General features: G+C 64.4%; 1 protein-coding gene across 2 annotated transcripts; it reads left to right on the top strand.

The window, feature by feature from the left end:
* Nucleotides 1-2,754: 2,754 nt before the first annotated feature.
* Nucleotides 2,755-11,658, top strand: GATA5 (GATA binding protein 5). 2 transcript variants are annotated; one of them, XR_015249585.1, is made up of 6 exons: nucleotides 2,755-3,701; nucleotides 4,871-5,046; nucleotides 9,563-9,688; nucleotides 10,479-10,628; nucleotides 10,883-11,010; nucleotides 11,363-11,498. XR_015249585.1 is itself a non-coding variant. In XM_086702657.1 (6 exons), exons 1-6 carry the CDS (start codon nucleotides 3,158-3,160, stop codon nucleotides 11,516-11,518), a joined length of 1,218 nt encoding a protein of 405 aa, XP_086558783.1. In that variant the 5' UTR covers nucleotides 2,755-3,157; the 3' UTR covers nucleotides 11,519-11,658. The 2 variants fall into 2 exon arrangements, 1 of the variants encoding a protein (XP_086558783.1); XM_086702657.1 differs by having other exon boundaries at nucleotides 10,479-10,566; nucleotides 11,363-11,658.
* The last annotated feature ends 10,508 nt before the right edge of the window (nucleotides 11,659-22,166 follow it).

Here is a 22,166-nt window from a genome sequence, read left to right as displayed (position 1 = left end):
GGTTCAAGTGGAAGTGATCTGTGAAGAGGCCAGAGGCTGCTGCAGACAACCACTGTCCCTACACCCCCCCCCCGGGTGTGGCTGCGCCCCAAGGTGGGGGACAGCGGGCACGGGGTCCGGCTCCCGGAGTTGGGGCAGGGAATACCACCGCAGCCTCTAGGCTCCAGGGCGGTGGGCTCCCATCCCAACCCCAGGGGGCTGTTGCCCCAGGACCACAGGGGAGGCAGCCCAGCCCTGGACACAGCAGAAGGTCCTGTGTGGGGCACAGCCAGTGAGGGGGCTTTCGAGAGTAAGCTCCTCGGTTGGAGACCAGGATTTAGAGGCAGCTCTCACCCCATCCCCCCCGCCCCCGCCTCCACATTCTCCTGGAAGAAGAGCCTCAGCCTTTTCATTGTGAAACTAATTCATGTCCACTCTAGAGATTGGTGAATACAGAAAAAGCAACCAGACATTGCCTCCCTTATGAATGGTGTGCATTTGTTTTAATTACCCGGTTTAATTATTAGCTGGGTGACCTTGGGCACGTTAGCTAACCTCTCTGTCACCTGTTTACCTGTTTGTAACGGGAACAATAATAACATCGCGTACATCCTGAGACTGATGCGAGAATTAAGAGGAAACACCACAAGACAAAGCACGTGGCCCACGGAGGCTGGAACTTATCCCTGGTACAGAAGACAAGCCCCTGCCCCACGGCCCCAGCCTGATCCCAGGCCGGTCGTGGATCTTTCCTTCTTCTCTGGACCTTTCCTTGGGGGGTGGGGGTGGGGTCTCCCCGTCTCGCCTCTCTTCACCGCCAGTGGCACTGGCGGGACATCCCCCCCCTTTCCATGTCCACTTTCTCAGTAACCTGGGCTCTGAGGGCAGAAGGAGTGGGGTTCGACCTGCTTTGGGCCCTCCAGAGCTGCGAGGCGCCCCTGGCACAGCTTCTAGGACCCTGAGTAGCACGGGGACACCTCTCCGTCCTTCAGGGACCCACTTTGAAAGAGCTGAAAGAGGGAAAAGATAGATCCACTGGCAAAGTCTAGAGAGAGATGGGCAAAGGAGGGGCCCCGGCTCAGACCCCAGAGGTAGGTGGGGGCAGCGGGCACCACAGGAGTCCATCCCTGTAGGTGGATGGGAGCTCGGAGGGGTGGAGGGTGGAGGGGTTAGGGTGTGGAGGGGTGGGGGTTGGGGGAGGGGGGATAGGGGAGGGGGGAGGGGTGGGAGAGGGGTGGAGGGACAGGGTGGGGGAGGGGGGAGGGATGGGGAGGGGGAGGGGAGGGGTGGGGGAGGGGGGAGGGGAGGGGTGGGGTGGGGAGGGGGAGGGGTGGGGGAGGGGGGAGGAGTGGAGCAGTTGGGGGAGCATAGGGGCAGGGAAGCAGTCTGGAGCCCCAAGGCCACCTGCCCCAAGGCCATGCTCCCCTTCCCCATGGCACCTGACAAGGCTTGTGGAGAATCAGGGGCCTGCCCTGGAAACTTCTGCGGGGTCTCCAGCCAGGGTGCGAGTGGGGGGCCTTCCCTGCCACCTCCCAGGACAGTGCTTCCTGGGCAGCCCAGCCAGTTTCACCCTGGGTGCCTCAAAGAGCACCCCAAATCCCTGCCTGCTGTCAGCACAGGGAACGCATGGAGAGGCGCATCGGTGGCCGTTTCACCCCCCCCCCACCTCAGGCCTAGAGCCCCACAGTCTAGACCACCATGGAGGTGCCATGGGCAAAGGTGAGCCAAGGGCCCATTTCTTAAACGAAGGACACTCACAGCGCCAAGTCCCGCATTCAAGGGCTTTCTGGTAAGTCCTGTCCTGCCCAGCCAGGGTCACCCAGTCAGTGCTGTGACAGCAGCAGAGAGCTTGGGGCCTGTGGAGGAGGCTGGGGCATCCAGCAGGAGGCTGAAGGAAAGGCCATCTCTGCCACAGTGCTGCCACCAGGGGGCCACCCAGGGAGTGCCAGGGGGCACCTCAGGGACCCAGGTGGCCTCCCACCCATCCCACACTCCTGGATCCTGGAGGAGACCTTCCGGAGCCCCCGCTCCCCACCCCACCGCCTGGGCCCAGGGAACATCCTCGGGGAAGGGGGGGGGGCGAGGCGACAAGGAGCACAGACAGGTGGCGCCCCGCCTTCGCCCCCTCACCTCCGCCCGCCCGCTGGGATCCCGCGCGGTCAGAAACTGAGGAAACTGCGGGACTCCGGCTGGACTCTGGGCAGGAGGGCCTCGTCCACCCGGCTCCAGCCCAGGGACACCGAGCTGGTTGGTCCCCGTGGAAGCCGGATCCTGGCGCTGGGCCCCGAGTCCGGGTGCAGAGACGGGGCCCCACCACGGCGCGAGCGGCAGCGGACTGGGGCTCTCGGACTCGTCCGCAGGGCCCCAAACGGACGCCAGGCCGGCCTCGGTGCGAGCGGGGCTGGCGACGACGGAGGGGTGGGGGTCCGAGAGTTCCCCCCCCCCGCCCCGCCCAGAACAAATTTGGGGACGTCCCCGCGTCCCAGCTGGCCCGGCGCCCCCACCGAGCGCCGGCTGGTTCCCACCGCCCGCTTCAGCGGGGACTGGGCGCCGGGTGCCCCGCGTCCCTGTCCGGGACAGGCGACGGGGCCTGCTCCGGTCACGTGGCGCGGCGGCCGCAGCCCCAGCGCTGACCCTGCGGGAAGGGAGGAGAGAGGAGGGGAGAGGAGGGAGGGGAGCGGAGGGGAGGGGAGGGGAGGGGAGAGGAGGGAAGGAGGGGAGGAGAGGGAAGGAGGGGAGGAGAGGAGAGGGGAGGGGAGGGGAGGGGAGGGGAGGGGAGGGGCGGCGGGGCGCCGGGATTCCCTGCGGGACCGCGCGGCCCCGGGCTCCCAGTCTCCAGCCCGCCTGTCGCCCGCCCGCCGAGACCACCGCGCCCTCCGCTCCTCGCCCCCAGCCCGTGAGCGCCCCACCGGGCCCGGCGCCCTCTCCCAGCGCGGCGCCCCCGCCCACCCGACCGCGGGCCCCGGCGAGCGCACCCCGGGAAGCTCGGAGGCCCGGCGGTGGAGGAGGTGAGCTCGGCGTTCGGGCTGCGCCCGGGCCGCCGGGGGCCACCCGCGCCCCGCCGTGCTGACCCCGCGGCCCGCTGCGGAGCGGGGACGCGGGCGCCGAGGCGGCTCACAGCGGCCGGGAGCTCGACGCCGGCGCCCCCTCCCCGCGGGTCCGGGCCGCGTCGGGGAAGATGTACCAGAGCCTGGCGCTGGCCCCGAGCCCCAGCCAGGCCGCCTACGCCGACTCGGGCGCCTTTCTGCACGCGCCGGGCGCCGGGTCCCCGGTGTTCGTGCCGCCCGCGCGCGTCCCCTCCATGCTGCCCTACCTGCCGGCGTGCGAGCCGGGCCCCCAGGCCCCCGGGCTAGGCGCGCACCCCGGCTGGGCGCAGGCGGCGGCCGCAGACTCCTCAGCCTTCGGCTCCGGCGGCCCGCACCCGCCGGCCGCCCAGCCGCCCGGAGCCACCGCCTGCCCCTTTCCGCACGGCCCCCCCGGGCCCGGCAGTGGGGGCGGCGCGGGGACCCGGGACGGCGGCGCCTACCAGGGCGCGCTGCTGGCGCGCGAGCAGTACCCGGCCCCGCTGGGGCGGCCGGTGGGCGCGTCCTACCCCGCCGCCTACCCCGCCTACGTGAGCACCGAGGTGGCCCCGTCCTGGACCTCCGGACCCTTCGAAAGCAGCGTCCTGCACGGCCTCCAGGGCCGCCCGGCTGGCCTCCCGAGCCGCAGAGCCACCTTCGGTGAGTGCGACCCTGGGGTGCTGGGTGCTGGGCCTACCGGGGTGCAGTCCCGAACCGGCCAAGGCTCCCACGCCGCCCCCACCCCCCACCCCCGCCAGGCCCAGAACTGAGGGACAAGTACACGCGGGCAGAATACAGCATCTGCCACAATGTCACCCACCCTGAGACCAAAACTGCCGTCCTGGGCTTCCTTTCTTCTGAACCCAACCCCCTGGGTCTCACCAGCTGAGCTCACCTCATACGCTCTTATGAGAAGTTTCTAAGTGGTTTTTATAAAATTCAGAATACGATTTATTTCAGTAAGCGGCCACACTCTGCTCCTTCTAGAATGTTTACATATTCTAATTTGAGACCTGGCTTCAGTGGCTCACCGCCCGCCCCCGGGGTGCCAATTTGGATAATCGGATTCCAGGCCCCTCAGGCGCATTTACTCCGGTGGGGGGGGGCGGGGGTGCACGCCTGTGTTCGCCGCAGGCGGGAAGCCCCTGGGCCACCCTACTTCATGGGTGCAGCCTCGCAGGCCCACCCCCAAGCCGCCTCGGCCCCGACTGCCTCCATGGCGCAGGAAGCGGGTCCCCTCCGCCGTCACCCAGGGCGGCTCCCGCAGGACTGACCCCCACCCGGCCCCCACAGGGCACCCGGTGCCGCCGGGGAGGGAGCCGGGGACCTCTCCCTTCTGCCCTGCGGGCCCCTGAGCGGTGGCACAGGCCCAGCTGTGTTCCACGGTGGTCGCCACCCCAGCAAAGCCCACAGGAAAGGCAGGGGCTGTAGGCTCCGTGGGATGGCACCATCCACTCAGCCCGGCCCTCCTAACGTCCCGTTTTGCAGAGGCCGAGGCCCTGGGGCCACCTCCCTCCGCCGGTGCTGACCACTCCGCCTCCCCAGGGGATCAAAATTACACCTTGGTTCTAAGGGGAACCATTCTGTTGCCGCCCGGGGGTCTGACTGACTTACCTTCCCCCACCCTGCAAGGCAACCCTAACCAGCTTCTCTTTTAATCTGGCACAAACTTTATAATATGTAAAGTTAAGCTTTAAAGTAAAATTAGACAAAATAAATGTTAAAATAAAACGAAAGCCAGGGGCACACACAGCGGGAAGACGCAGCAGACGCTGGGCCCCCGGGGAAGGGCAGTGCCTCGGCCCGCGACCAGCTGCCTGTCCCCCCAGTGCCGGACTTCCTGGAAGAGCTCCCTGGCGAGGGTCGCGAGTGTGTCAACTGCGGGGCCCTGTCCACGCCGCTGTGGCGCCGTGACGGCACCGGCCACTACCTGTGCAACGCCTGCGGCCTCTACCACAAGATGAACGGAGTCAACAGGCCGCTCGTGCGCCCACAGAAGCGCCTGGTGAGTGCCGCCTGCAGGGGGCCGAGCTGAGTCCCCAGAGAGGCTGGGTGCCCCAGCAGGGCCCTGGGAGCGCTGTCTGCCATCCATCCGGGAGCCGCCGGGAGGCCCAGGCCCCGCCACAGGCCCTGCCCTGCCCTGCGCGCCTCCGCAGAAGGGCTGGGCTCACTGAGCCCAAGGCGGTGCTGCCCTGGGTCTGTGGGCCTCCCCCGAAGAGGGGCCACCCGGTGACTCTGCCCGGGACCCGGGGCACAGGATGGCTGTGGACCCAAGCGGCCTCCTGGGGCTCAGCCCTGCGGCTCCGAGGGTGGCAGGGGGTGCAAAGTGACATGGCCCGGGCGTGGGGTTTGGAGAGAAAGGTGGCCGCTGGGTGGTGGCTTTGTGGCAGGGGGTTGAAATCCAATGCAGGAGGGGTCCTGGGGACCCCTGCTCTTGGGGAGCACTTTCCCCCCAATACCAGGGGGCTGGAGCTGAGACCGGGTCTGCGGTGGTTCCGTTCGCAAAACTTGTTTTCACTTTTGGTTTCTCCTGGCGTGTGGCTGGGTGCTGAGCGGAGAGGACCGGGGACTCACTTTTGCCCCCAGCCGGGCAGAGTCCCCGGAGGCTGTGTGAAGGTTTCGAGGCACTGGTTCTCTGCTGTCTCACCGGCAAACTTGGAGGTTCGAGTAATTCTGCGCGTGGCAGGGCCCGCCTTTGCAAGCTGTCTAAAGTTCGTGAGGCCACAGTGACTCCTGAGTCCTGGGTCCGGGCATGGCTGTTTCTGGGGATGCCGGGCCTTCTGCTCTAATGCTGGTGTGAGCCCTGTCGTGGCCGGTCAGCCGGCTCTGGCCGGTTCTGGTGCATCGGAGGGTGGGTGGGGGGCTCGTCCCTGGAGGCTGCTGCAGGGGGCCCGGCTTGCCTGCCGCGGTGGCTGTTCTGGGCTGCCTGGTGCTCAGTCGCTGGCCCTTGACGGGAAACCCAGACCTGGGCTGTGGAGGCGCCCGACCGATCCAGGCTCCAGACCAGGCAGGCAGGAGGCAGCACTGACCCAGGCAGTTTGGGGGAAGCCACTGTTTTTCTCTCCCTGTTCTAGCCTGGAGTTTGGGGCTCCGCGGGTCCCCTAATTCCCCTCCACCCACACCGTGCCTTCTGGAAGGAGGGGATACCTCAGAATCCATATCACCTCCTCACTTATATTTCTGCCCCTGTGATCATGCCCACTCCCCCCCCCACACACACACACATGTACAACACTGGCTTGGCACCTGGTGTGGCCCTCACAGATGGGGAAACAGGCTAAAGCAGAGGTGTCCTGGGGGACTGACCCCCCCCAACTCCCAGGGACCAGGCCGGCTGCTCCTCTGCTCCCTCCCTTCTCCCCCGGGGAGTGGGGATGGGAACACTGGTAAACAGGAAGAGAAGGTTCGGATCCTCCCGTCTCTGCCCCCCACCCCTCACAGGGCTCACCTCCCAGCAGAAAATTCCTGACGTGGGGGTAAGCAGGCAAGGGCCATGAGGCATTGAGGCATTCACCTTCACAGCAGCCCTGTGATGACCCCCGGGCTCCAGCCGCTCAGAGAGTGGCTTCCCCCAGCAGCCCGGCGCAGCAGGGCCTGGGACTGTCTGCCTCGGGCTCCCGTGTGCCCCGCCCCCGCTGGTGATGCACCTGTCTTGGGTCTTCCCCCGAGGCCCCTGCACCCACTGTCCCCCTGCTGCATTGGAAAGATTACTTTAGGTGGGGTGCTTGGACAGGCCTTAGCCCGCTCTGCAGACTGGTGTGGCCTCCGCGTCCTGGTCCGGGGCACAAGGAATGATTAGCTTTAAGGACGCTTTGTAGGGTGGAGAATGCCCTCAACTTACCCCCCCCCCCCCGAGGCGGCCGGCCTCAGAGGGTGGTCAGCTGGTCATCCCTGCGTCCAGGCCCATGCAGATCTGAATGCGGGACGAGCCTAGGAAGGGGGGACGGTGTTCCTAGAGGGGTCCTACTCCCCTCTCCTCTGAGCTGGCTTCTCATGGATGGTTTCCTCTGATTTGTCTCTGGGCTCCTGCCTGGCACTCAGGGAGGGTGACCCGGCTGGCGGGGCCGGGCTCGTGTGGAAACTCAGAGATTCTCGGAGAGTGCTGGGACCAGAGCCCAGGCCCCAAGGCAGCCGTGGCGGGGCTGGGCCAGTCACCCCAGACTTGTCCCTGCTCATGCCTCACTCTCCCTCATGGGTGGCCAGCACTGATGCCCCCAGAGAGAATTGTCCTAACCTTCTTTCAAATGATTACAGAAGTTCTAGAAACTTGTCACCAACAACACAGGAATGTGACAATAACAAGTGTGCGTCCACCACCCCCTAGGCCTCACCCCCAGTCCCAAAGGAGTTCATATCTTTTCTGCCCTTTGCATCCTGGGTGCATCCTTAGTCACAGGCACGGACCTCTTACCTGACGCTTCTGTCAGTGTGGGCGAGCGAGTGGGGAGAGTTGAGGTGGCCCCACAGACCCCTGCGTGCCTGCTTGTGTGGCCAGGTGCTCAGAGCCCTCCCCCACCCAGCCCCACCCCACCCCAACGTCAGAGCCCTGCGGCCAAGGCCAGAGGGCCCCCGGCGGCGCCACCTCCAGGAAGGGGCCCCGCATCCTTCCAGGAGCAAATCTGGACCTTGACTGAGGACCCCGGGTTTTCCTTCCTGCACAGTCCGCTTCACAGGCTCGTCCCTGGCACGGTCTGCCCTTGGCCAGCAAGGGACACACGCTTTGTCAGGTTAAGCGTCGACCGTGTCCTTTTCCGAGAGCGGGATGAGGGGACCCACTTGAAATGGGGCCGTCCCCCCTCCCCCCGCTGTACCTCTTGTTGTGAGTTTCGAGCTGCGTCTCTTACTTTGAAAAGTGGTTTTCGCTGTGTGAGCTGGCCTCACCCCTCCCAGCCGAGGAGCAGCAGCGGCCCCTCTCCCTGCTCCCCGCTCCGGCTGGGCCCTGCCCCCCGCCCTGGCTGGGCCGCCCAGTGTCCTGATTTCTTCACTTGAATCAGACGCGTGCGGAGCCTGGAGCTGCTGCAGCCAGCAGGCTTTGAAGTTTAACTTCTTTTGAAAAGAACAGACCAAAGAAGAAAACAAAATACAGCGGGGGGGGGGGGGGGGGGGGGGGGAGGCCTGGCAGCGAGGGGGCCCTGAGAGTGGCCAGGCCTGGCCGCTTGTGCAGGCAGCGAGGAAGGACAGAGGCTCGGGCGTCTGTCGGGGTAGGGACGGCACCGGGGAGGTGTCCCCGCAGTGCGCTGGGCTCAGGGGGGCGGTTCCGTCCACCCCGATGCCTCCGGCCCAGCAGCATCTCTGAGCCTCGGTGCCCCATCCGTAGCACACAGCCCGATGAGGGGAGAGGAAAATACAAACGAACAAACTTTTTAAATTTTTTTCCAGGTCCTTTCTTCCCCTCTTTTTATTAATTTTAATTTATGTTCACTAAGAAAGAATTCACTGCTTAATCCAGGTTCCAGATTTTTCCCTTGCACTCCCAGGGTACAGAGAGACGGCTCTTGGACTTCTGGGCTGTTTTCTACACACACACACACACACACACACACACACACACACACACACACACACACGGCATCGATTCCACCTGTGGTTGTTTCCACACCTGTGGGGGGGGGGCGGCTGCGGGGCGGAACTGAGGCTTCTCTTCTCGCAAGACGCACAGGCGACCGTGAGGACGTTTGTGGGAGGTGCAGGCGAGCTCTGTGTGTGTACTTGTGAGTGCCGCTGAAAACCAGCACTGACGTTCAAGGCCCCGCATTGGCACCTTTGTGCCCTGGCCTGAGTGTTTCCGTAGGAAGGATTCAGCATGAGGAGGCATGATGGCCCAAGGGGAGGGGTTCGGACTCCTACTTTTCAATGATGGTGCAACTTTTCTGGGAGGTGTGACAGCAGTATGAGCTCTAAGGGAGCAGCTGGATGGGGAGAGCGGAGGTGCAGGAAGCGGGGACCTCGGTGCAGCCCAAAGGGGTAGGTCAGGGTCACACACAAGACAGTCAAATGTGAATTTCAGATAAACAGCAACTAGCATTTTAGTGTGAGTATATCCCAAATACTGCACGGAGGCACACTTCTGCCAAGTATTTGTTGCATATCCGAAGTTCGCATCTAGCTGGCATCCTGGTGTGTGTAGTTTTTGTTTGTTTGTTTGTGTTTTGCTACATATGGCAGCCTGGGGAAGGTCCTAAGGCCCCCTGCCATGCCAGGAAGGTGGGTGGACTGGCGGGGGTGGGGATCCCGGGGCCGGGGTGGGCCGCAGGAGGGCGCCCCCTTGTGCGTGGCTCCTGGCACCGAGAGGCAGATGGGAGAGAGGGCCGGGCAGGGAGAGGAAATTCAAATCGTGTCCAGTAAGAGTAGCCACCTTCCAGACAGAGTCAGGATGTGGCCTCGGCTTCCCGGGGAGGGACTCGGGCGGACCCTGGTTGACTCCGGGTCCAGTGCTCCTGTCTCCGAGCGTCACCGTCTGGCCGGGAGGTGGAGCAGCAGGGCCCCGGCCCCCGGCTCACACCAGCCTCCCCCGTGCACAGACCTCGTCCCGCCGCGCTGGCCTCTGCTGCAGCAACTGCCACACGACCAACACCACGCTGTGGCGGCGCAACGCGGACGGCGAGCCGGTATGCAACGCCTGCGGTCTGTACATGAAGCTGCACGGGGTGAGCGGACGGGGTGGGCGGGGTGAGGGCTGGGGGGGCGGGGCCTGGGTGAGTGAATGGGGAGGGGCGGGTCATGGGTGGGGCCGGGGACAGGGTGACCGGAGGGGGGGAATGGGTGGGGCAGGGGCGGGGCCATGTGGGGGTGGTGAGGACTGGATGGGGCGGGGCGGGGTGAGTGGAGGGGGGAAGGGGGGGAAAAGGGGAAGGCGGGCCATGGGTGGGGCAGGGGCCCGGGTGAGGACTGGGTGGGGCGGGGGCGGGGCGGGTTGGGGGCGGGGCATGGGGCCGTGGAGAGTGGACGGGAGGGGGGAGGCAGGGGCGGGGCTGCCCTCTTCGGGTCACGTGAGACACGGGGCCCTGGGGAGGCAGGTGGCAGAGCGGGGCTGAGCGTGTTTCCCCGCGCGGCCCCCACTGACTGCGCGCTCCAGGCCTATGCTGTTACCGTTAGGCCCTTTTCACAGATGGGCCTACTGAGGCTCAGCGTCGCTGAGGCAGGTCTGCAGCCATTCAACCTGAGACAGGGGCAAGGCCCCTGGTGTGGCCTCTGTGCGTCCCTAGAGCCCTCCTGGCCCCTACAGCTCTGGGGGGTTGGGCCTGGACTGGCTCTTGCCCACTTTGCCGGGAGGAAGGCCCCAAGCCCAGGGCCAGCAGCTCACCAAGGGCTCTGACGACTCGGTCACCTCCCAGAGTGACTAGCTCTGCAGGGCTGACATCAGGGCATGTGGCCATTCAAGAGGCCCAAGGGTGAGAAAAGCAGGACCAGTCACCCTCCCCTGCCTGCCCCTGCCAGGTGCCTCGGCCCCTGGCGATGAAGAAGGAAAGCATCCAGACGCGGAAACGCAAGCCCAAGAACGCTGCGAAGACCAAGGGCTCTTCAGGTGTGAGGGACCAGGGCCCATCGGGATGCCAGGAAGAGGCCAGTCCCCAGCCCTCCTGCGGGGTACACGTTCTCCCCTTGGAGTCGCTTTGAGTGTCGCAAATTTCCACCACTAGAGATTTGCACGTTTAGTTCAAGCATTGCCCTCCCAAAGCACAAGTACCCCTGATTCTGCCCCGGGACCCGTCCGGTCTGGGGAGGGGCCGGGCGGTGCGAGCCTACCCAGCTGAGGGGCAGCAGGGCAGGTCGAGGGTGCCACACCCAGTCCCTCTGACCCGTTAAGTGACCAGTACAGCTGGATGTGCCCCCCCTTCCAGGATGCAGCACAGGGAACCCCACGGCCTCCCCGCCTGCTGTCCCGGACACTGAGAGCTCAGCAGTTACTTTGAAACCCAAATCCAACCTGGCATCCCCTTCGTGCCCTGGGTCCAGCGTCACCTCCCAGGTAAGTCAGGTGAGGTGGAACCGGGGACCCAGAGCTGGCTCCCGGGCACCTCCTCAGGGAACCCTGACTCGCCCACCGGGTCAGACCCCCATCAGCGCCCCCAAGGGCCTCTCCCAGGAAGGACCTCAGGGCTGGGCACTCAGTTGGCCATTGGTTCCAGCAGCTGACCTGTGGCACGCTCCAGGCTGAACGCCCTCACGTGTTGTCCTGTCTGTCACACGGGGCCTCCCGCCCTCTTCCAGGGTCTGAGAAGGCCTCTTAAGACAAACGTCCCGGTCCCGAGGGCTCCCTACGCCAAGCGAGGCCTACTGGCCATTCCTCCATTCTCGTGCTTCCCCTGTTCCCCCTGCAGGCCTCTGGCCAGGTGAATGACCCCCTGGCTCCCAGCCACTTGGAGTTCAAGTTCGAGCCCGAGGACTTTGCCTTCCCCTCTGCAGCCCTGGGCCCCCAGGCTGGCCTCGGCGGGACCCTGTGCCAGGAGGCCTGGTGTGCACTGGCCTTGGCCTAGGGCCTCGGGCGTCCATCGGACCCGCCTCGCTCCCCGCCTGGCTCCAGCACAGCAGAGGGAGACCATCCGGTCCATCCACCAGAAGACGAGCCAGCGGGACCTTGAGGCGCCGGGCATCCCTCAACACGGTGGCGGGGAGGTCTTCTGTACAGATGGCGGCCAGGCCCCGGAGAGGGGGAGAGGCTAATGAGAAGGCCTTGAGCCCCCCCCTGCCGACAGCAGGGGACTCCCCCAAAGGCTGTGTGACACTGGGCCACTCCAGCCGGGGCTGACCTGGAGGGCCCACTACCAACGGTTCTGTTGTCCACATCTGCCATCGCCGTGTTGACACATTGTGGCAGTTGGAAAAAAACAAACAACAGCAAAAAAGCCACCTGTTGTAAAACCAGGATCACAAATGAAAGGGCCGAGGTCAGGCTCAAGCAGGCAACATGAATGAGGGGAGCCGCCCGACATGGGACCTCCTCAGGCTCGGGATCTGTTCCCTTTCTCACATTTGACGGACAAAGACACGGCACAGAGAACTTTCCCTCCCTGTGAGTGAAGGACTGCTAGGGACAGGTGTGCAGGTTGTGCACTGTGCCAGGATGCCACCCCAAGGGCAAGCCATTCACACCAGCGTCGTCTACTTGTGTATTTATTTGGATGATTTCCCCAGAGGGGGCAGTAAAGGGCCTCATTCTGACTGAAACTGTGTGTCGTGACTGATTCTGACAGAGTGAAGGACCTGGGGTCCTGTGCTGACCCCACAGGCACTGTCAGTGCTGGTGGTGGAATGACCGCATGTCCTGGCCTACCTCGGATCATCCCAGCTGGCTTGTCCCAGAGGAATTCTTACTAACCCCCCTTTACTTGCGGAAGCCCTCCCCCCACGCTGGGGTGACCCCTTAGTTGGTCAAGCCGGCTAGAAGGAGCTGTGCCCAAGGAACCGAGTGACAAGCAGCCACCGGGGTCGGGCAGACAATAAGGCATGGAGGGGAGCGGGGCGCGCCTTGCCAGGGGCCTTGTCCTCGTCTCCGCTCAGTTGCCGCCTTTCGCCAGCAAACATCCGAGACAGCAGGAGCAGCTGCCGGCCGCCAAGCCTCCTGGCTGAAGCTCGCCTTTCATATTTAAACACCGTGGTCCCTGGCGTTAGCTTCCAGAACGCGTCCTCCTGAGGCTGTACCTCCAGTTCGAGCAGCACAATTTACACGTGATGTTGTCTTTTTTTTTTTTTTTTAAAGACAAACGATGCCATGAGTAAAAAATGTAAAATAAAGGTGTCGATTTTGCATTTCTTTTGCCGACGCCTGTGGGATTTCGCAGCCCGGTCCCTGCCCGCTGGGTCAGCAGTGGGTCCAGTGCTCACTCAGGCCACCTCTCCTCGCGGACACTTGTCTCCATATGTTGGTCTGCTGGACCTTGCTGACCACGCCGGGTCGACCAGGAGACCCTCAAACACAGAGTGCCTTCGAGGTCGCCCACCGGCACGGGAGAGGGACGCTGGGCCGGCCTGGGGGCCCACACGTGGAGAAGCCATCCCTGCGCGGTCAGGAGGACCCGGGTCTGAGGCCCTGTCCTGCCACGTGCTGCTGCTCTGGGCCGCAGTCAGGGCACGGGGAACGCGCTGAGGTTCGGGGCACTGGTCCCCATGTGCCCCTGTGTCCGCATGTAGGCCTGGCGCTTCTGACTGGGGTGTGGCGGGCAAGCCAGGTGCTGCTGCCTCTCACCGTGTGGCACCTGCGGGCGGGATGCCTGTGCGCGGACGTGCCTGGCGGAGGGGGCTCAGCCCGGACAGGACGCCCCTGTCGCGGGGGGGGAGACCCCGCTGCCGTCCCGTCTCTGTGCCCACAGGCCTCGGGCTGCCCTTCCCGGGAGGCTACTCACAGGAGAGCAGGTGAGGAGCCGCCCAGCTGGGCAGGGCGGTGCCCCCTTCCCGCCTCCCCACCCCCGACCAGGCGTCGGGTCCCGAGCGAGAGACCCTCACTGTTATTTTGGAAGAACCAAGAGGCAACTCCCTGCTCGGCCTTCCCAGCCCAAGCAGCTGCGCGGGGGGCAACGTCCGTCCTCCGGGGCCATTGTGGGGGGGGGGGGGCGCCCAGGCTCCAGGTGAGGGAGCAGAGGCCCCGGAGGGCAGGGGAGGCGGGAGGCCACCCGGCACCCTCGAGGACCTCCTCTGGGCTTGCATTGCTCTCCGCCCTGTCCCCCTGCGAGGGGGCTGGTGCGGGTCCCCTCTTCTCCGATGGGGGAGACCAGGGCTCCGAGCGGTGGCACAAGGCACCTGGCCACTGAGGGGCCCACGTGGGGGCCTGGGCTTGGAGGGACAGCACGGCATCCTCTCACCCAGCGGTGCTACCACTTGGGAACCCAGTGGCTTTTGTCGGAGCCTCGGTCCCCCCATCTGCCGGGGGAGGGTGCCGTGTGCCTGTGGCCAAGTGATGCATACACGTGCGCAGCTGGTCCGGGCCTGGGGGTCCCCGTATCCCGGGGCGGCGTTCTGCACTCCCCAACCCAAGGAGGCTTCCTGGAGGTGTCCACAGTAGGACAGGTAGGGTCCTCACAAAGAGGAGGGGGGACTGGATGTCCCGGCCCCCCGGATCCCTGCCCACGAACAGGGATCCTGACAGGAAGGGGGGGTTGACGACGAGGGAAGGAAGAAGCCATCTCTTCCGTTTTTGTCATTGTTGGATGTGTCGTGCCCAGGACAAGGGAGGCTGAGCGCCCTACCTCTGGGCATGAGCATTGCTGCTAATTTAAGCCTTTCCCCCCAGTGCCCCTTCGGGGCCGGAAGCTTCGGGACCCGGAGCCTCCATATGGCCGCCAATGCCCCCTTCCTGTGGTGCTTCCTCCTGCCAGCCCACCCTCAGCTCCGCCTGGCTGGCCGGAAACCACCGGATGGGCCGGGGAGGCTGGCGGGCGTGGGCAGCCGGCCGCTCATCGGAGCCGCCGGACAGAAGCAAAGGCCGCTCCGTCCGTGCTGCCTGACCGTGCACTCGATTCCCGTCACCTTCCCAGCTAGAGCCGCCCCAGAGCCGGCAGGAGGGGACCCGACCCTGCGGCTGTCCCGTCCATTGAGCCCCCGCTGGGGTCCGTCCGGGTGCCTTGATGCGGGCAGAGCTGAGGACACAGAGGAAGGGGTGACGCCCGGAGTCCTCTCAGCTGGGGTCCCCCCGCCACACACACACGCGCGCTTAGAGCCCAATGCTTCACTCCAGGGCGTGCCAAGGACGGGGTCACGGGGTCGCAAGGACCCCGCCCGCACGTCCTCTCGGACGGACCCAGGGTGGGCGACACCCGGGGGCAGCTGCTTCCCCGCTTCTCCGAACGCCGCTGCGTTTAGCCGAGAGTGTGTCCCGAGCCCACGCCAGGGTGCACGTGCGTCCCCTCGGGCCCTTGTGCTGCGGCCCCACTCGGTGCCTCCGCGCCCGCCCCAGCTGACCCCCTGCAGCCCGGGTCTCCCCCCGACAGCCCTGTGGACCTGCGGGGAAAATGGAACGAGCTCCTTAAGAAGGGAAAAGCGTTCTTCGGGGCGAGCCATGCAGGGTACCAGCTTTTTATTTGACCAAATAAGGCCATTTCTTAGAAAAGAACAGTTACTGCTGTCACCATCATCAGAAACAGGCCATTCTGCCACCAAACACAGCCGGCCGCTGTCTCTGGGAAAGGGACCACGCCTTTGTAACTTCTCACTGCTTTCCTTCACCACGAACCGTGGACAGCTGGTGGCGGCCCAGGGGCTGCCCTTCCCCAGGCCGCGTGGACAGGCACTCAGGAAGAGGACGACGAGGCCGGGGTCCCAGCCCCCAGGGGGACCCCCATTCGGCCGACGGAGGCCAGAGAGGCCAGGTGCCCCCTGAGGCCGCGAGGCTGCGGGCGCCGGGGGGGGGGGGGGTCCCCGTCCTTCCTCCCACAGGCGCTGCGGCAGCCGCTGAACGGGCCCCAGAGGGGAGGGGGCTGGCTGAGCCCCACAGCCCTGCTGGAGCCGGGCTGGGGGCGGCCGGCCCTAGACGACCACTCGGAGGCCGTGGCAGGCAGCCCCCCCACCCCCAATGCCCTGTGACGCCCGCCAAGATGTTGACACGGACGGCTCCAGCCGCCTTATTTATTATCTGATAAAGGGCTCTCGGCACCGCCGGTGGACGGCGTCTGGCCAGGCTGGGGCCTGGGGGAGGGAGGCGGGTGGGTGGGAGGACAGGAGGCCAGAGCAGGGCCTCCACACTGGACTCTGGGGCAGGACACCCTGAGGCATCCGGGCTTCTCCTTCGCTGGCCGACGGCCTTCCTCCACCACCACCATCGAGGCGGCCGGCCAAGGAGGAGCTCGCTCCCGCAGGAGGGACCCGGGCCTCCCTGCGTGGAAGCCGCACCCCGCACAACCTGCGCCCCTCTGCCGCCAGCCGCTGCTCCCCATGGTGTCTGCAGAATCCCCGGCCGGGGTCCTCCTCACCATCGGCCCCTCCCATCCAGCTGCCCACCCTCCTCCACCCCTCCTCCCGGCCCAGGGCTCAGATTTCCCGTGATGCAAATCTGGGCCGGTTTCTTCTTTGTTTCCAAACACCCTGGCCCAGGTAACACCCCAGCAACCGCGCAGTTGGGCCAGAACCCTGACCACCCCGTGACCTGAGGGCTCCCCTTTCCCACACCTGCGTCCTCTCTTGGGTGTGGGGGACACTTGCCAGCCATCCAGGCTCGCCACGCCTCTGGGCCTTTGCACATGCTTTTCCCTCTGTGCACCGAACAGGGGCCAAGACCCTCTGATGGCGCCTCCTCCACGAAGCCTTTCTCGGGCAGCGCGAGGAGGTCTCTCCGAGCACAGCCGTCCCACCGCCGGGGGCAGGAGGGAGACACCCTGTATGCCCGAGAAGAGGGGTGGGTTACACGACAGAGGGATTGTGTAGAGACAGCCTTAAAGATCAGAGCTCCCGAGAGTATTTAACAATTACAGCTCGTTCTAAACGTGTTCCCCTGAGCCCTGTCCGAGGCTTTTATGAGCAGGAGGGGACAACAAAGTACTGAGTCCAGGGCCTGGCCAACACTCAGCGGTGGTGGAATATCAGTGCGTGAGTGGACCCTGTGCCCCTGCTGGCGTCTGGGGGGCAGGCCGGCCAGGCCCTCCGGGGACCGCCTGCCCCCGGAAGCCCATCCTTCCACCCACCATGGGGATGGTCGGCCTCCGTCTGTCCCCAGTCACCCCACAGCTCTCAGTCCTTCTGAGGACTGTCGAAGACAGGGACAAGAGGGGTAAGGTGGGGTCCCCAGAAAGGCAGATGCAAGGTGAGGGGTCCTGGGTGAGGCAGGATCCCCAGAAGCACACTCCCAGAGGGGGACTTGCGTGGGGGTGATCCACGTAGGCCCTGCTCCCATGTACCTGGAAGGGGGCGGGGAGAGCAGCACCCAGCCAGCCCCAGCCCAACCCGTGTGGACAGCAACCCCCGCCCTCCACCAGCACAGCCCTGTGCACACAGGGAAAGGGCTCCAGGAACCCCAGTTAGGAACCCCAGATAGAGCACGCACTGCTGTCCCGCCCTGAAAAGCCAGGGCCAGTTCTGACAGCTGGGCCCCAGGGCCTGGCCAGGGTCGGGGGGTGGGGGGGTGGGGGTGCTGGGTGGGGCTGATTCCCACGCCCGGACCACCAGGGGTGGGAATGGAGGGCCAGGCCAGGGGCCTTCAGAGCCAGGCACGTTCTGGTCGACCACAAGGTGGGGCAGGCCTCTCCCCGGGAAGACTTGGGGGCTGGCAGGGCGAGTCGGAGGGATTCTGGTTCCGGGGGGGGGGGGGGTGGCGCACGAGGGCTTCCCGTCTGACCTCCAAATTCATCTTTTCTAAGTTGTGTCTCCTTCGTGTGAGATGTGCCAAGTTGTGCAACATAAACATTTTAGAGATTACACAATTTTCAAACCCTGTTCTGGCGATTCTTTGTTTTTTAATGCGCAGAAGACAGCAGAGCACGGTGGGCAGTGCCCTTGACCTGACCTCTGCCAGGTTCTGGTGGCCAGGAATGGGGCAAGTCTAGTCAGACCCAGAGCAGGCCGAGTGCCTGGACGAGGAGGAGGAAGCCACTGTCTGTGCAGAGTAGGAGGGGCTGAGAGGGGGCGGCAGGGAATGGGGACACAGACACGGGGACAGCAGAGAGCACAACTTCGACCCCCTGACCCTTCGCGCCCTTTGGTCTGATAGCCACAGTGCCCCCTTTCCCAGTGGTCTGTCCTGGGGCTTGTGTCCCTTCCCACCGTGTGAGGCCTGCTGGACCAGACCCCCAGGCAGGCCCTGGGGGTGACATCGGTGGGGGCAGGGGGGACTCAGGAGTGCCCCAGCCCCTCCAGCCCACACTCAGGGCCTCCCCACAGAAGACAAGACAGGCAGGTGGCAGGAAAGGACAAAGGATCGCAGCTTCCAGAGCAGAGGCCGCCAGACCACAGGGAGAGCAAGTGAGGAGTTTCTCTGAAGATCTTGAAAGAATTACCAGAAGCCCTTCAAGCCCAGTGGGTCATGACAGCTGATCCTGGGCCAGGACCCAGCCAGATCCCTTCTATGGGAACCTCTTTCCAGCAATTCCAAACTGGGAGGTGGGGGTGGGGGATGCCCAGAGAGTCGGGAGGGACCCCACACCCCCGGGGCCAGCCAGCAGGGAGCCCTGACCCTCACCCTGCAGGGAGAACTCCCAGGTCATCCAAGGGCACCGGCCAGCTTGAGGCGGACAAAGCCTGTCCTTGGGACTTGAGCCACCCGAGAAAACTTGGGGCCTAGGTTCGGATGGTTTGGACACAGTGTCCCCAGGAGGACGGGCAGCGGTCCTCAGCTCGACCGTGGCAGCCGCGGGCCCGTCTCCCACTCTTGGGGGTGAGGGCAGGGGAAGAGAACAAGGAGGTCTGGGCAGCAGCCTGACCCTTTGCGCTGGCCATAATCAGGGATGGGATTTCTTCAGTGGAGCCGGGAAGTCCGTCCCCGACATATGGAACGGGATTGACCGAGATGGATGGCTTTGGGGGCCCCTTCCCTCCGTGACACTCAAGCGGGTTCCAGGAGGATGGGGGTAGGGAACAGAGCCCCTCTGAAGACCCCAGCGCTCAGCCCGGAGCCCGGTGTTCAGGGAGAGTGCAATGACTTTTTCCAAAGCCTGTAAACTAAACACAGAAACCCCCAGACCCACGGCCTCCTTAAATCAAGAGCCCTCTGAGCGGGCGTGTGCCGTCCGCTGAGCTGATGGACGACTCCCCCCCCCCCCGCAAAGCTCCGCCGGGGTTTTCTGGGGGAAGATTTAAGACCCTCCAGCCCAGCCCCGTTAGCCTTTCAAAGTAAAAGAATAGGTCTGTCCGCTTCCGGCCCGCGCCTCCCCTCGGTCAAGTTCTGAGGGCTTCCTGGCCTCGGCTGCGCAGGGCGACCGCGGGAGTTCACAGCCACTTGCAGATAAACCTCCCTTGTTTATTTTATGAATGAGAGAGGACATTAAATACTCAAGTAAAGTGCATCTACGCACCCGAGGCCAAGAGATACTTAGAGCACCAGCCCTGCGTGGGGGACCTGGGAGAACACACAGCCAGGCCAGAGAGACAGCCACCAGGGGGTCCTCAAACCCACACCCCAGGGCCCCCGGGGGGAGAACGGCAGGTCCAGGACCTTAGGGGGTGGGGGGCTGCAAGTGGAGGGTAAGTGCTCAGCTCTGGAGGGAGTGTGGGCCACGAACAACAGCAGAAACACAAGGCGGCCCCGCCAAGGGTCTCGTCAGTCACCAGCCTGGCACAGCTCGGTCCTGGCCGGCCCGGGAGAAGACGAGGAGCCCCTCGCTGGGTCCTCTCTGTGACCCCCCCAAAGAGGCACAGCCCCTGGAGACCCGGGAGGAGGGGGACTGCTGACAGGGCCTCGGGACACCCGGCGCTCTCCACGGCCCCCCTCCATGCCTCTCCACCCCACTCCCGCCCCACCACGACTGTGAGGGGCCCCGCTCTCCGCCCCGGCCCTGCTCGGCCGCTCCTGGGACTCGGCTACCCCACCAGCCTTCCCAGGGCCCCCACAAGCGTGCTCGCGACCCCGACAGGGCTCTTCCCCGCTGCCGGTCCCCAGCTCCCCAGCTCAGCGGTGGGCACACAGCGGGTGTTCCAGAAGACCAGCCCTGGAGGAGCGGTTGCTGGACTTCAGACGGACACAGGCGCCCCCTCCCCAGGGGCCCAGCGCCCACTCCTGTCCTGCGGGGAGAGGTCTGGGCGCCGCTGGGCCTCCCTTGAGACCCACACGACTCTCACACTCCCACCTCGGCCGAGGCAAGTCTAGGAGAACCCGATCGGGACAGACAATAGGCTCTAAAAATACACCAGGGGCAGGATTTCCCAGGGACATCTGTGAGCTCTGTCCGGCGGGAGTTATAAATACTAAATAACAGTAATTCAGAGTCACTAGTCATCCGGGGACAGCCACGTCCTTTGTGGGGACAAGGAATGTTTTTCCTGATCCATAATTTATTGCCCTTTACAGTTAAATTCAGCTATAGACCAAAAACAAAGACAAACGAAAAAAGCAGGGTCTCCCTGGAGCCACTGAGACCTGGGCCCCTGGGAAGGTCGGGAACAGGGCTGGGCAGTTCCTGGACCATCTCTGTCCTGGGGGGTCCAATGTGCTTAGCTCTTCCCTGCCCACCCTCCTCCTGAGCACCCCTCCCCGGGGGCCACTTGGACGGGCACTGCTTTCAGGGAGCCCACCCGGTGGGTCCCCAGCACTGCTCCATCCTGACTGGGGGGTTCCGGGCCCCCCTCTGTACCAGTTTCAAGCACAAGTCAGATTTGGGGCCTACTGCACACAAAGTCCAGGACTGGGGGCTGCTGACTCCTCCCCCCACACCAAGTAAATGGACCGAATTGTGTCCCCACCAAATTCACGCTGAAATCCTAACCCCCCGTATCTCAGAACGTGACCGTATTTGGAAATAAGATTGTGGCAGATTTGCTCCGTTGAGGTGTTGCTCACTACGAGGGGCCCTGATCCGATGTGGCTGGTGTCCTTGTAGGAGGGGGACATTGGGACACAGGCACACGCACAGGGAGAAACCCATGTGACAATGAAGGCAGAGGTTCGGTGCTGCTTGTACAAACCAAGGAGCTCAGGTGCTGCTGGCCATGGTGCCCACCAGGAGCGGCCGAGGAGCTAGGACCCTCCCCCAGAAGGAACTGGCCGTGAGGACACCTTGATCTCGGACTTCCAGGCTGCAGAACTGCAAGAACTGTGGTACTTTGTCTGGGCGGCCCCAGGACATCGGGCCTCTTCACCCGCCCTTCTCTCCTCCACCCAGGAGAGACCACCTCACCCTGCTGGCAGCCACAGAAACCACAGCCCGTACGACCGCACGGGCCCAGATCCTTTTAAAGCAAAGTGCACGGACCTCACAATCACGGCTCCCCTGAGTATCCGGCGTGCTGGTGAGGCGGCCAGACCACATCCTCAACCCCGTCCCCCAAAGTGACTGGAAGGCACAAAAGAGACTGGAAGGCAGGTGTTCCACATCTGGGCCAAGGCAGGTCAGCAACTGCCCCAGGACTCTGCTCACTCCGGTCGAGGGGACCTGCGCAGGCAGAGCAGGGTGCCCGGCATCTGAGGGGGAGCTGAACCTGACCCCCCTCTCGGGGAGCCGCCCCGTTCACTTCCGTCGGGCCGTCACGGTGACCTGAAATGTGCTCGTCACGCGCCTGTCCATTTGTTGTGCGTCTGCCTCCTGGGCTGCCCCGTGCGGTCCGGGACAACTATACCTCGGGCCATGCGCGTAAGCCCAGAGTGCAAGTGGCCATAACAGGAAAGGGAAAAGAAAGAGGCACAATGCATTTAATAATACATTCTTCTCTCTCTCTCAAAAATAAATAAACATTAAAAATTTTTTCCTTGGGGCGCCTGGGTGGCGCAGTCGGTTAAGCGTCCGACTTCAGCCAGGTCACGATCTCGCGGTCCGTGAGTTCGAGCCCCGCGTCGGGCTCTGGGCTGATGGCTCGGAGCCTGGAGCCTGTTTCCGATTCTGTGTCTCCCTCTCTCTCTGCCCCTCCCCCGTTCATGCTCTGTCTCTCTCTGTCCCAAAAATAAATAAACGTTGAAAAAAAAAAAAAAATGAAAAAAAAAAAAATTTTTTTTCCTTAAAAATAATATATTCTAACCACGCGTGTCCAAAATGCTGTCACTTCAGCATGTCAGCAACACAGAAGGTGCTGATGGGACCCCCCGCGATGGCGTGTTTGAGCTGGGTCTCTGCGAACCCCCGTGTTGCACACCCACCGGGCAGCTCAGCCGGGGCCAGACAGCCCTCAGCAGCCACGTGTGACTCGGGGGCCCCAGGCCGCTGGGCACAGGCAGAGACAGCTTCGTGGGGATTCATCCCCAGTGTTCATCCCCAAACCGAGGCAAGGGCAAGGTGCAGACACCCAAGTGTATTTGCTACTAAATGAAAGAGTGGCCCAAGCTGGCCTCCAAGCTGTAGTCTGTGCCACTGTGGGAGGGGCGGGGGGGGCGGGAGGCAGGGCAGGGCTTGGGGGAGTGTGGGTGTGGGTGTCCCCTGCCCCGAGGTGCAGGTGGACCGAGCCCTACAGGAAGGAGGCCGGGTGCAGGGGGAGGGAGCCAGCCTGCTCCCCTCCAGCCTGCTTCCCCGAGATACGGGAGTGGAGGGGAGGGGTGGGGAGGTGGGGAGAGCCTGGGCCCCC

Source organism: Puma concolor, chromosome A3 (genome assembly GCF_028749965.1).
Source record: "Puma concolor isolate L17-30 chromosome A3, mPumCon1.1.hap2, whole genome shotgun sequence".
NCBI lineage: Eukaryota > Metazoa > Chordata > Mammalia > Carnivora > Felidae > Puma > Puma concolor.
Note: the sequence above shows the minus strand (reverse complement) of the source record. Positions and strands in the feature narration are given on the sequence as shown.